The sequence below is a fragment of the Salvia hispanica genome, chromosome 2 (genome assembly GCF_029641045.1).
Source record: "Salvia hispanica isolate PSC_SH4W2 chromosome 2, Shi_PSC_v1, whole genome shotgun sequence".
NCBI lineage: Eukaryota > Viridiplantae > Streptophyta > Magnoliopsida > Lamiales > Lamiaceae > Salvia > Salvia hispanica.
The window spans coordinates 62197497-62211676 of NC_142693.1; the positions used below are offsets into that span (position 1 = coordinate 62197497).

The 14180-nt window shown below is 37.9% G+C and overlaps 3 protein-coding genes across 3 annotated transcripts; all 3 read right to left on the reverse strand.

Moving 5' to 3' along the window:
* Nucleotides 1-904: 904 nt before the first annotated feature.
* Nucleotides 905-5647, reverse strand: LOC125207995 (hyperosmolality-gated Ca2+ permeable channel 2.1-like). Its single transcript, XM_048107563.2, has 9 exons — nt 5277-5647; nt 4802-4948; nt 4512-4575; nt 4073-4282; nt 3811-3990; nt 3169-3467; nt 2734-3022; nt 1898-2413; nt 905-1273 (listed from the first exon to the last, which is right to left on the reverse strand). The coding sequence occupies exons 1-9, from the start codon at nt 5555-5557 to the stop codon at nt 1085-1087; spliced, it is 2175 nt and encodes a 724-aa protein (XP_047963520.1). The 5' UTR covers nt 5558-5647; the 3' UTR covers nt 905-1084.
* A 585-nt stretch (nt 5648-6232) lies between these two features.
* On the reverse strand, nt 6233-9329 carry LOC125207307 (putative pectin methylesterase CGR3). The gene is made up of 6 exons (XM_048106594.2): nt 9048-9329; nt 8904-8943; nt 8515-8553; nt 7165-7539; nt 6917-6963; nt 6233-6652 (listed from the first exon to the last, which is right to left on the reverse strand). The coding sequence occupies exons 1-6, from the start codon at nt 9174-9176 to the stop codon at nt 6500-6502; spliced, it is 783 nt and encodes a 260-aa protein (XP_047962551.1). The 5' UTR covers nt 9177-9329; the 3' UTR covers nt 6233-6499.
* A 612-nt stretch (nt 9330-9941) lies between these two features.
* On the reverse strand, nt 9942-13243 carry LOC125202166 (squalene monooxygenase SE1-like). The gene is made up of 8 exons (XM_048100519.2): nt 12619-13243; nt 12315-12426; nt 11654-11828; nt 11285-11453; nt 10990-11208; nt 10643-10918; nt 10280-10558; nt 9942-10191 (listed from the first exon to the last, which is right to left on the reverse strand). The coding sequence occupies exons 1-8, from the start codon at nt 12841-12843 to the stop codon at nt 10087-10089; spliced, it is 1560 nt and encodes a 519-aa protein (XP_047956476.1). The 5' UTR covers nt 12844-13243; the 3' UTR covers nt 9942-10086.
* Nucleotides 13244-14180: the final 937 nt, after the last annotated feature.

A 14180-nucleotide genomic window follows, 5' to 3' on the forward strand; every position in this document is an offset into this window, starting at 1 on the left:
AAGCCTCGAGAATAAAACCAATTTCTTTTAAAGATTGGCTTTATTCAGAAGGCGACATTCTGTCAAATTCCATAATATATTATTGATGACAAAATGGATTTATCTTCCAAATTACGACAAATTTGAAAGCCCTTGTGATTTTTAATATTCAATTAATAATTACAGTCAGCAATTTAATTGATGATTTTGACACTCACTAGGATTATGAGAATATTCTCTGAGAATTGTTGTCGTTTAAGGACAAAATTGGAGGCTGCATGGCATAGAATTTTGCAGAAAAAAACTGTGAATATTTAAGGTTAAAAGAAATGTTACTAGTTATGAACTTATGATTATTCTGTTTCCAAAAAGAAGAAGATGACCCTAATTTGGGCATTATTCTTTTGTCTTAACCTTAATACTTGGAATTATAAATAGTTTATCTGATCTGACCCACACAGAAAATCATGAAGAATCTATAAAATGAGAATTTGTGTTACTTAATTCTCTGGAATTTCAGTGGTATCTTTCAGTTTATCGTGCTTAGGGCCTTAGGCACGTATAATTATTTTATTTGTTAATATTTTTGGGTAATTCGTATGTTAATTTCTAAATTTAGTTGACAAATAGGTCCTCAAACATAAGGACGTTTTTCTTCGCAACCTCAAATTTGATTATTATAATCGTGTTTTTAATTTTATGTCCTTATAAAATTGTTGTAGCGACAAAGTCTCAAACGACACAAACAGTGCGTTAGACTTTCATTTTGTTGGATCATTATTGGTAGTTGAAACTTTGCCTGATCAATCACTGTTTGTGTGGTTTGAGACTTTTTTCAATATTGAAAATTAAAACAACACACGCATCAATCCTTTTAAAATGAAATCGATCAAAACTTCAATCCAAACAAAAACACCATAAATTTGAAATGGTACATTTCTCTATATCAATCAATCACAAAATGTGCCCATATAGTAGTGCAATTATTAATCTACATGTGGATTTCCTTTCAAATGGAAACAAGCACTACAAAAAAAAAACACGCGATTTACCAATGAGTTTACCGACAGAAAATTTTCCACCGAGAGAGGAAAATTGTGGATGATCAAGCATGAGAAATACCTCCCATCTCAGCTGTATCATGTGCAGAATTAGACCTACTCATCATCCCTAACTTTCTACTTCCCCATCTCCCACTCTTGGATTTGTATTGAGAATAAGCAGTTAGCAAACTTTGGTGGATATCTTCCATTTGCCCACTTTGCTCATCTACACGGTCCATTTCAATAACACTCTGCAATTTTAAATAAAAGAGTTAAACTAATCATTTATGGACTAATACTTCATAAAGATTCATACTCATGAATTGATCATATTTTGGTTATAATTAAAGATTACATAACTTTTTAGTCATGAACCAAGTTAAAAACAATACATGTAGGCCAAAATATAACCATTTTCTAAATTATTACAATATGCAAAACTAAATTAATTGCATTTTGCTTACAATTCATAACCACGAAGAAGTTGAAATAAGGGTAATACAATACTTTTAATTCGGAAATTGACCATTTTGAAAACACCTTTTCAATAAGAAAAAATAGCACATAAAATAACTTCATTCAATGTAAAAAATTATACCTGCACTTAATTTATAAAGAACATTTTCGTGGTCCTGAGTTCGAATTCCCAGTAGGGACGCAATTACAAGACTACGAAAATTCAGTTTCTCTACCGGTTCAGCCCAGAGCCAGACCAGTGGTTCCGGTTTTTTAATGTAACCAGAACTGGCCAGTTCTATTGGTCCGGTTCTGGTTTTAAAATTTTGGAACCATAACTGGCGGTTCACCTCCTTTTTTTTTTTACTAAAACCGAGAAAAATCGAAAAAAAATCATGACAGGTGCACTGATTAATTACCTTAGCCGGAGTTCGAAAGAAGACGGGAAGAAACCTCTGCCTGCAGAACTGGTTAAAGAGGAGAGTGAGAACGATGAGAGGGAAAGTGAAAGTGGAAGGCCCCGGTGCGTCTTTAATCCCAAACACACCAAGAGCTATGACCTGCATCAGCACGAGGGAGAATATAGCTGTGTTGTGAACAATCGGCCAGTACTGGCCGCCACTGTCGTACTTCATAACGTACACGTTCAGTATCTGGTTGCGGTAGACGAGGAAGGCGAGAACGAAGTAGACAAGCACGAATGGCAGGATGAGCGGGGCCAAGGTGCAGCATGTGATGCCAAGCAGACCAAACAGGAGAACTCGAGGAACTTCTGTGTGGTAAGGGAACGAAAAGGGGGTCGGGGTGGAGGTGTCGCCGTTGGTTTTGAGAATGTATCGACTGATCACGTTGGTGAGAAGAGGGACGACCTGAATCAGCTCGCATGCTAAGCTCGCCCACCCCGACGTTAGACAGTAGGTCATGAAGAAGGTCGCCTAAGAAAATGAACAAATCGAGCTTTAAGTAGTTTTGTTTTATTATCTAGAAGATATTGATATGATGATATTTTTCGAGGTGTAAACCCCTAACATATGACAAAAAAACATAAATCGACTTCAAACGTTAGACAATAGGTCATGAAGAAGGTCGTCTGAGAAAATGAACAAATCGAGCTTTAATGTTTTTAAGTAGTTTTGTTTTATTATCTCAAAGATATTGATATGATGATATTTTTCGAGCGTAAAAATGACAAAAAAAAATCGACATTTTCATGGCTCGATCGTTGTGATGATAATTAATAAATAAAGATGAGTACCGTTGAGGGGACGGCTTTGGCGAGCAAAGCGGGTATGTTTTTGTAGTCTCCCAGCTTGAGAATGGAGATTTGATAATGGACGATGGCAGCCTCGGTCAAGATATTGGCGAAGAAGACATTCCATATGACGAAGTATACAACCTTGATGCATGCACTTCTCTTCCTCTCGCTGCGCGATATAACTCCCTCCAACGTCGAGAACACGTACATAACCGGCGGAACCATGTATAGAAAGAGAGTTAGTATAACACTAGGTAGATATCCAGTCACCAGTTGTTCCAATACCACCCTGCAAAAGAATAGTGCAATCTATAGATTTTGTATATAGGTTCAAACAAGAATATGATGCATATATAAAGATGAAGTAAGTCAAATGATTGAGATTCACAACAAACTAGAGTGTGAAAAATAGAAAAGCTTGGAGGGAGCATTTACCTCCCTACAGCTTTCTCCAAGAATGGTAGAAACCTGGTTAGTTTATCAAGATGGACTAGAGATTGTGTAAAGACGACGGGAACGAGGAAGAAAGTGACGAAGAAAAAGGAGGCGAAAACAACTATGATCTTTCGGATCCAAAGGCTTTGGTAGGAGACACAAAGATTAGCCCAAAACATGTCGCGTGGTTCAGGAGCTGCATTAGTTACCCATGCCATTGGATTCTGCGTTTGAAGAGCCTCCGAAGCAACCAATGCAGCATATCGAGTCCTGAAGAAAACAAGCGCAGCTCCACACTCCTATACGTACACAAAAAGTGAGGACTGTGGAAATTCTTGCACGAAACTTATAAGTCATTTGCACATAATCTATAAGTCACTTGCACTAAGTTCAGTGCAAGTGACTTATAAGTTTAGTCCGTGAATCGTAAAATTCATAAACGTGGGATCATTTAAACTTCTAAGTCATTTGCACCAAATCCATAAATCACTTGCATTGAATCAATAATATCACAAATTTGCAATATTTTCAAACCGTTGAATTCAATGCAAGTATCATGATATCATAGAGATCTTCTATGGTGCATACATCATGATATTTACGAAAGCGTATGTATAAATTAAAACATGAATCTTTTCTTACATCTGAATCATCAAGGAAGGTTTCATCTTTGGTAATACTTTTAGACTCATCAGAAAGTTCCTTCATTTCTTGTGAAGCATTATTATTGCCTCCACAAAACCCACATCTTAGTAATCGTTTCACATATCGTCTCTCCATGTGTACGCTTTTCAGTATCTTGTACATCCTCTCAGCGTCACTCTAAACATATAACATGAAACACAAACATAAATCATTAGATAGGATAGATAAATTTGTACAATTAATATTGGATCAGTATTACCATCAATTTTTGGATTGCACTCTTCTCATAAACCATTTGATGAGATAGATAGCTTGTTGAATATAAATCTGTGAAGAATCTGGTTAGAGTATCACTGTAAGATTCTTGGTCTATCCATGGGATTGCTCGGACAACTACGGTAAACTGACTAGCACAGTGAAGGGGTGAATTGATGTGGTTCAATCTCATCTTCATGATGTGCTTGAATTCCTGAACAAGGATTCATGGACATATATAGGTCAAGATGACTATTTCTTGAATAGCATGAGATTTAGGTGGTGGAATTGTTGGGTGTACTGAAATAGAGAGAAAAATTTTACGAGGAGAGAAAATAGACAAATTTTAGTCTAGATATGACAAAAGGTGGACATCTTCAGTGAGACGGAAGATTTAGTTTACAAGAACCAAAAGCCCAAAAAAAGAATAAGAAATTACTTACAGAGTAAAGGAAGAAACATGCACATATAGTTATGATATGTAATACAAAACAATGGAACCCTAACCTGTAAAAGAGAGAAATTCAGTGTTAGATTTTACGCAACCACATTCACTAAAGCATTTCTGATACGCGAAAAGTGATCAACAAAACCCTAGGTTTCATCCCAAACCAATTACTGATGGGAAGAGTTACTCATTAGGTATTTAAATTGATCGCTTTCACTTCACATTTTTTATGCGGACAATTCATATGTGAATATCACGACAAATATTAATAAAAGTTTTCCATACCATTCTGATCCTCTTTGGACATTCCCAATGGTGAAGACAGTCAAAAGCTCTTCTCTGATTTCCTTGTGCTCCATTTCTTTTCCAAAATAATTAAGAGGGAGAACAAATACCAAGCATATGACTGAAGCAACAGTAAACAATTTGATACTGCACAAATCAAAATAAATTGAAATAGTTATACATACTCATATACAAAAAACACAAACAATTTATTACACTCCCTCCCCTTCCGTCCACAAAATAAAGTCTCAGTCTAACATAAATGGACGTCCGCAATTAATAGTCCTATTTCACTTTTTTTTTGGTTACCGGAATCCGCATTTAACTAAATCAACTTTTTGGTCTCATTTTCCTTTATGTTTCTTAAAACTTTTGCCAAGTCAAAAGTATCGGGTCATATCTATCCAACCAAATATTATTTATAAAACTCAACTTCATCTAATCCAACAAACGGAACACAATTTCTAGACAACACCTGAAGACGACGGCTCGCAGAAAGACGACGGCGTCGACGCCCCCGGCAACGTAGAGCTCGTCCTCGGTGGCGCCATACGCCTTGACGACCCAGCTGGCGGAGGGGACGAGGCGCGCCAGCCAAAAGGGGTCATGGCGCTTGGATCTGGCTCGAGCAAGCTTGTGGCCAAAGTAGACAGTCACAAAGTGTGGCTGCTTTCTTAGCACGGAATACAAAGAGAAAACGCCCAAACACACAACACTATTCACACCCACAGAAGCCAAGAGACCACCAACGTTCATCTCTTAAAATCCAAAAATGCATCCAATCTTCATAACAAAATTCAATTCAATCATACATGAGATAGCTAGCTTTGTGTGGGAAGCAAAAAATGTGGTTGAATTGGGAGGAAAGGGAAAAGAATGAGATTTGCAAATTGCACGAAGAGAAAGAGAAAGTGAGGGAGAGTCAAGCGGATCGGAATGATGTTGTGGCAAACCGTTTTAACTGTCACTTCTCTCTCATCTCTTTTTTATCTTTCTATTTTTTTTCTTGTCTTCATTAAACTATGTATATGGATTATACATCTTGCTTTAAAGATCCCAACAAAAGCTTTAATTTGAGGTATGTGATATAGAAAATGTATTAAAATTAATGCTCTGTAGTTTTTTTTTTTTGGGTTAATGATTGAATCTATCCTAATATCTGATGATTTTATTAATTATATCCAATTTATTAAATTGTCAATTTTTGTCCCAGCCTTTTAGCAATTGTATTAATTATATTTCAGTCTTTTTAAATTACCAATTCTATATCAATGTAAATTTTATCATTTGGATTTCATTTCAAGGATTGAGCCGTGAAATGATGTATCCGTTGATATTTTTTATGTTGCTCTGAAAAATAAATTGCATACGACCTTTATATTCACTTGATCAATTTTAGTTTTTTAGTAGTTGTCAAAATGGATTGAAAAATAGAGATAAAAATATAATCAATATAATTTCTAAAGGTTTAGATACAATTGACAAATTTCAAAGCCAATGGATGAATGTAACAATATACCATTATATAAATTGTAGTTTGCTGAAACCCACTGCCTAAATGAACATATCATTTCTAATGACAATAACTATATTCCATTTCCCTCAGATTCTCAGATACTAAAAGATAGGACAGTGGATGTTAGTCGCCTTTTCGTTATAAATAAAAGAACGAGACTCCAAAAACGTACTGCTGTAAGATCAGTTGTATGGCTTGAGATGGAAAATTTGGCAATGTGGGATGTGCGACATTTTTTCTGCAGCTTTCTCGAACTTCTTAGCCACGTCTTCATTCTCCTCTAAGCTCAGATGATCAAAATAGTCGCCCCACCAGTTCGCGCTCCTCAACTTAACCTGTTGGAGAAGAGAGGTTTCAATGAAAGTTTGATCAAAGCCATCTCTTCCGATTGTATTTTGTTGTACCTTAAATATTGTCTTTGACAGCAACAACATATATTAATCTCTGCTTTTTCTATTTAAACTATTTGGTGACAAAATATGAAACAAAATAACTTTTTGCATTGCATTTGATCATTTTCCTCTCCTTGAACAAAATCCAATATACTGTTATGTGGAATAAAAACAAAAATATATAGGAGTATGAGAGAGATGGGTTACCGAATTTCCGTATCTGTTGGCTTTAGCTTTGACATTACGTGGGTATCCTACAAATGTGCAAAGTTAGAGTTTGAGGTACAAGTTCAGTAACACTGTCAGAACAACGATAAAGAAGCTTTACACAATTCGTCGCAATTGTGTGGGAGAAATACATTCAGGTAGCAGGATAAGACTCGTATCTTTTAAATGAGCAAAATTTACTGGATCTTGTGAAAGAATAAGTCTAAAGCATAGGATGTTTCTCTAACCAGTGAAAATGATAAGGCCGCTGGATGACACCCTCGCTAGTTCAGGAATAGTTCTGTTCAGATACTTTGGAGACAAGTAATCCAGTGCGTCCGACACAATCACAAGAGGAAATGACTTTGCCCTGTAGGGAAGTAAAAACTTTATATCAGCCACTCGGACGAGGCCGCTTTTCACCATTCTCTTGCACTTTCGATCAGCATCCTCTGTATCGTATGGCTCCACGCCCCAAGCATCGGTCTCCTCCTCCCTTAACAATCTAGAAACAGTGGAACAAGCATCTGGACCGACATGTAGCACCTTTTGCATGCTATTCCCATATGCTGCTTTCAGAATTGGAACGGCACGTTGAACTTCTTCGCTACATGAAACATCACCTGAACAGAGAGTCGAAACTTTTAATGGGATGCAGCATACCAAACATCAGTTTTTTTCTTTTTTCAATGTACGGTAACTACTAGATAGTTGATATATTGATGGAAATATCTTCTTCCACTAATATGATGCTGGAAGGCTGAAATCAACACTCCCGAGTTTCTGTATAAACCCCAAGGACACACTTCAGGAAATCTTTTATGCTGCAAGTTGTAACTACTTTACCATCACACCACCAAACTTTTTTCAATGCATATGAGTTTAGAAGTTTGAAGTTATGGTTAAACTGTGCAAGGTTGAACAAGAAATTTTAGCAGGGAGCATGTTTTCGTAGATGAAGTTTGACATCTAAAATGCAATCAATATTTGCAATATCCTGGAAAATCGATTCGCTACCCCTAAATTTAAAATCTAGACTAGATGAAGCATCAAGCATCTTCATTTTGTGGCAGTGTTGTATCTAAGCAACACTGAGATTCATGTCGCAGAGGTGGTACTTGCAAATGTAATATCCTTTCAGGAAGATGGAATCTTCCGTAAATGACACTGAAAAGAACGTCTAACGCTAGTTTGTAGGTCTAATTAGATCAACAAGGGCCTTTGGAAAAAGAAGCTCCGGCTAGCAAAGGAAAAAAAGACCCATATCTCAAAGAGAAGAAAACTGCACTAATCAAATTAAAATGACTGGCAATAAGGTAAGTCGATATATGGTCTCTTAGTTTGTGATAAAACTTTGAAGAGACCTTTGAGATATAGGAAACTCAAGCAATAAGATTTAAGAAAACTCAGAAAAACCAACACAGAACCCTGTGACCTCAAATAACATACCAACAGCTTTGTCTATCTTTAAAATATGTGAAATCGGTCTTCCAGAAATCACTAGTAGGTACAACATGTTGCAGCCTAGTACTGGGTTATGGAGACGAATAAAACAAACGACATAGTAGTTCATATAGAAAGCAAGAAAATTTAGTTACCTTGAGCCCAACTGAGAGCTAGTCTACTTCCCAAAGCATCTACAACGCAACCAATGATCATCAGTCAAAGCAAAACAGTATGCTTTATTGCTGCAACAACGCATAAACACGTAACCTAAGAACTAACAACACGATTCATAACCACAAAAGAGAATCCAATAAAGAAAAACTGGACCAGAATACTGGAAACAAAATGAGGTAAATTCAACATGAGTATATATTCAATGACATGAACATCAAAAGGATGAAAGAGCTATCTTTCTAAACAAGAACAAGCAGCTAAAAACTGCAAATTAGTGACTGAAACTGTTTGATTGGAACCAATTCTAGCAAATCTTTCATTCAGTAGTGAAATTAAGAGATATATTGAGCAAGGGGAAGTGATAGACCTTGACCGGCGCGCAGATAACCAATTACAAGGATTGCTCCCTGCAAAAAACACAAAAGGAACAAAATTCAATCCATTGCTGAAACCCTAACCACATCACAAAGCACACGAAATCGAATTCGTAAAAAATGAAATAGAAAAATACCAGAATTAGGAGTGCAATGGATAAGTATGGAGGAGGGCGGGATCTGGAATGGAGGTGCGATGCAAATGAAGCTGCCTCGCTTTCGGAGGGGCGCCGGGCGGGATTAACCGGCCGTCTCCAAACCTTCATTGCTATCAAACTTGAGTGATTGATTTGATTCAGAGTTTTAGTAATTGTGAAATGTTGGAGAAGTCATTAGGAATGGCGGTGATCGTGAGATTAACCGTTAACGGAATTCCTGATTATGATTTACCATTGTTGAATGCTGTAACCATAAATTAGTTATTTGGCGTGAGTTAAATTTTGGTATTCATGTTTAGCAAGCCATGATCAAGAATTTGGCTGGTGAGTTTGTAACGTAAATAATAGTCCATGATATCATTTTCTAAAAATTGAATACACGTATTTTTATGGGACTGGGGGGTATAATTATAATCGACATGCTTCATTTCCTTGTAGCAGGCAATAATCAATTAAAAAATTGAGTTCAAATTGTTTTTGATAGCATAGTAGAGAAAGGATTAGAGAATGTATGTTGTAACTACTTTATGTTATATTTATGTTAAGAAAACGAGTAGGTGGAAAAATATTATGAGTAACTGTTTTTCCTTTTAGCAAATTAGGTTTTTCTTTTATATTTGTTTTTTTTTTCAATTTTATTTTTCATAAGTTTGGATTTATCCTTATTATTGAACTATAAAGATAGACATTAAATATTAATTTTATATTGAATTTTTATATTCTTAAATTCTCAACTAGTTGAGTTATTAGTTATTTATTAACCAGTTCAGTCATTTTCTGCACGTTTAGAACCTAGAAGCATTGCTAACTGTAGTGTTTTCATCATCAAAACGCCGTCGTAAGATCCAAACTAAAAATTACAGAGTTGTGCCGTTTGTGAAAGAAATTAAATACTACTTGTGAGAAGGAAAGATTGTATTTACACAAGGCAATTAACTTCAAATTTCTCAACCACAAGTCAGCTTAAACAACAAACAAATTTTGACATCAAATTGCAGTGTTGGCTACAAAATGACCATTACTTAACAGGAGGAGCTCTGTAGTATGCAGGAACGGTGGCCGGAAAGAACATCTGCCGGACGCCCTCTGCCTTGATGATCGGAAAGATTATCGCCGACGCACTCTGAAACCAAGAAAAACAGCAAGTTTACAGATGAAACAAGTGGAAATGGAACTAGTTTTAGTGATGGATATAACATGTGTGTTCTCACTGATATCAATCTGGCCCCGATCCACATCCGTTTCGGGGAGGGGAACGGAAGCAGCAGCCGGCCAACGCCATATATCGCCACTGCAAAGAAATGGCAGACGAGGCTGAGCGGCCGTGGGTTCAAGCCAGAGAGGAGAGACACTGGCCCACTCGAGAACACCCCTCCGAGGCTCAGATAGTCGAAGCATGCCTGGCGCATCTCGTTCCTTGCTTGATCCGGTGAGGCACTAAAGACCTTGTATAGGGCGCCTGCCAACGTGTTGATGGTCGATGCCACAGGCTGCAGATGAAAAACAGATAAATTCCAAATCAAGAAGCTGTCGTGTAAATATAGAGAGCTGATGATAATGATCGAATCGACAACCTTGCGCAAGGTGTAGAAAGATTCGAGGTACTTGCAGAGAGTGGGAGCGTCGTTTAGGTCTTTCAACGGCCTAAGGAGGTTGCGCAAGACGACTATATCTGATAATGCAACAGTCATCCCTCCTCCGGTCAAGGGGTGGCGCATGTTGAACGCGTCCCCCATGAGCAGAGCTCCCGGGGTCGGATGAGGAGCAGCAGGCATGCTTCTGTTCGGCATTGTCCTCATGTTTCCTCTCTCGATAGCCGAGAGGAACGCACCGTGCAGCTCGGGCGGGACCTAAAACGAGCGAACATCAGCAACGGAGCAAAAGCAAGCATTATAAAAAGATCAACTGGATAAATAATTACTTGGGGAGCAATGACAGTCTTCAAATACTTGGCCAGATCACCGTTCGATATGGACGGCACCTTCTCACCCGGAACGTCGACCAGGCATCGGATTTCAGTGCTACTGATGGGGTAAAACAAGATGGGTGAAGGGTCTGCCAAGATGACATGCCCATGGTTCGCAAAGGGGAGGTCGCACTTCTCGAGGACCAATCCCACGAAACAGGAGGGGACGTCCACCTGCAGAGCAAAACGGAGTCTCAGCCCAACGAAGAAGCTAAATTTAACAGCAAACATGTTTCTTTATGAACCTTACTTTAGGAGTGCAAAGAGAGCGTCGCAAGTTGGAAAAGCATCCATCACAGACGACTGTCAGAGGCGCATAAGCTTTCGTCTCCTCGCCCGATTTTGTTCTGTACTGTACCCCCGTTATAGCCCCCTTCTCTTCGAGGAGAGATGTCACAGTTCCTTGCTCTAGTGTGACACTGCCACACAAAGAAACTAGTGTTTAGTCCACCACAAACTCGATCTTATGTAACGCCAAATCTAATCTGTTTCGCCCCCTTATTGAACCGACCGTCTCAGGAAAGGAGAGAGGCACAGATTCAAACAGAAGATCATTATAAACATAACAAGAGACTGATTCATTATCTATATATCCAAATTAGCAGGGAGAGGCAAATACTTGGGAAGCGAAGCAGCTTTCTCGCGCATCCTCTGTATGAAGCGTCCGTTATGGAAGCTCCGTCCGGATACATCAGAGTGAAACTTCTCCAGAGGGTAGGACAGCCGAGTCGCTTTCCCATCCTTGAAAAGAGCATAACCGAATACCCTCTGAGCATCGATTTCATCCACACAATCTGGACTCGAAAACACATCCAAATCAAACTAACATTTATAAAACTAAACATCAACAGCCAACAGACAGCATAACAGTGCAAAATGTATCCCCCAAAGATCAAAGAAGACCCCACACACACCACCACCAACACATATCTTGGATTTCTAACTCAAACATCAAATCTGATGTCAACTATACAGACTTCTAATCCAAATCACAGTAACACTTGCAAAATCAAAGAAGAAGAATACCCACTTCAACAAGGACACACACACACACACACACACATTATACCTTAAGTTCTAACTCAAACATCAAATCTAATGCTCCAAACACCTAATCCAAATCACATTAACACTTGCAAAACCAAAGGAGAATACACCCGCTAAAACAAAAACACACACACTAAACCTTGGAGTTCTAACTGAAACATCAAATCTAATGTCAACTACAAACACCTAATCCAAATACTTTAACACTTGCAACATCAAAGAAGAATGTATACCTTGGAGTTCTAACTCAATGAGCTTGAGATATCCACCTGGTTGCAAGAGTTCTCCCACAATCCTGTCAGGCTCAGTCAAGTCTCTCTCAATCACCCTAACCCTTCTACCATCCTTGATCCAAATCAACAACACACAAGCCAACAACATTGCAAAAATCAGGTTCAAATAAAAGACACAACTTCCAAATCATTCTGATTCAGTTCCAAATCTGGTGGCCATCTTCATAACAATCAAAAATTGGAAAACACAACAAATCCAATAAAACACCCTTAAAACAGTGCAAACAATGTAAAAAGGCGCTACCTTTCCGAGGGTATAAGCAAGGGCGGCGCCGGCAACTCCGGCACCCACAATGATGATGTCATCGCCGCCGTCCCTCGATCTGCATTCCCTCTCGTCGACGACGGTGGCGGCGGCGGCAGTGTCTCCCTTACTCTCCTCGATCTTTTTCAAGAACCCATTGCGGAAAAAGAGGAAACCCCCCAAAATGGCAAGCAGAAGGGAGCCCAGAAGGGTGAGATCGACCATCTCCTCCGGCAATGCGAGCCCAACTCTCCCCGGCCGGCGGCAATGCGGTGGCGAAGCAAGCAGCTAGACGAAGGATGTGTATTCCCCTCTTCCTTGGGTTAAATAAAGATGCAAAATTGAAACCAAAATCAATGCCTCGCTGGCGTGATTTGGCGTATCCAATTCAAGACCTCTCTATATTTTTTGCACACACTCACAATTGAACGTGTGACAGACTCAAAAATAAGGGGAAAACAAATTTTATTTGAATAATCTCCCACCACAAACATAAAACAGCCAGAAAAAGATGAAATTTTCTGCTAAAGTGAATATTTTAAAGTTAAAGATTGGTTTTTTATTTCGAAGAAGGTTGGAGAAACAGATTATTGAAGTGTTCATAAAAATGGGAGATGAATATTCTAGCAGCTTCTAATTGTGTTTGAGTATAATTCTTTTTGCATTGGACAAACAATTCTTATGCAACAAGATTTGGTAATGTTTGTGAATTGGTGTATCACATAATAAATGTGTTAGATAATCTTGTCGTTGTTTTCGTAGGTCATAGTTTATGTCATGTTGCATTAAATTAGACAAACCATCTTTGTTCTATAAGGTTTGATATTATTTATGTTTGATGCAAATGTAATACAAGGTAATATGAATAATCTTTTTGTAATCAAGATATGTAGAATCGGAATAATATTTAAATCTTAACTTCGAATAGTTGGGATGGATTTGTCGCAATTTGGAATTGTCGGCAGCTATGAGAATTAAATTTAATGGAATTTTTTTATTCTCATGTGCCAGCAGTGGAGTCGGTCGACCCTTGATCGGCTTCTATTGTATGATTCGGTGGAATTGCAGAATCTCCTATCCAATCATATGCATTATATGGATGTATTCGAATTATGTTATATTGTAAATGACCACGTATTCAAATACTAAGATGTCATAATAATTTTTTTTCCTCGGACTCCTAAATTGATTTGAAGTGTTTTTTGAATGCCCTTAAATGAATCTCATGATAAACTGCAATTCGCTCGTTAATAAACGCACGATCCCTTTCGTATCAATCCCCCTTCATATCAATCTGAAGGACTAACAAACATCTACTTCTTCTATTGACTTATATAACTAATCATGGAATAATTTCTAGTTTCACTGTAAATTATCCTTTAATCCATTTCTGGGACCAGTTTTTGGCTTAATGTAATGTTGAGAGAGACATTGTGGTCCAAATACAAATCATGTAGGGTAAGCACATCATTATTCAGATTCAATTCAAACAAAAGTTACGATTTCAATTTCTCATTCTTGTTCTTATGTATTTGTATTTTAACTATATTAAATACCAAGCT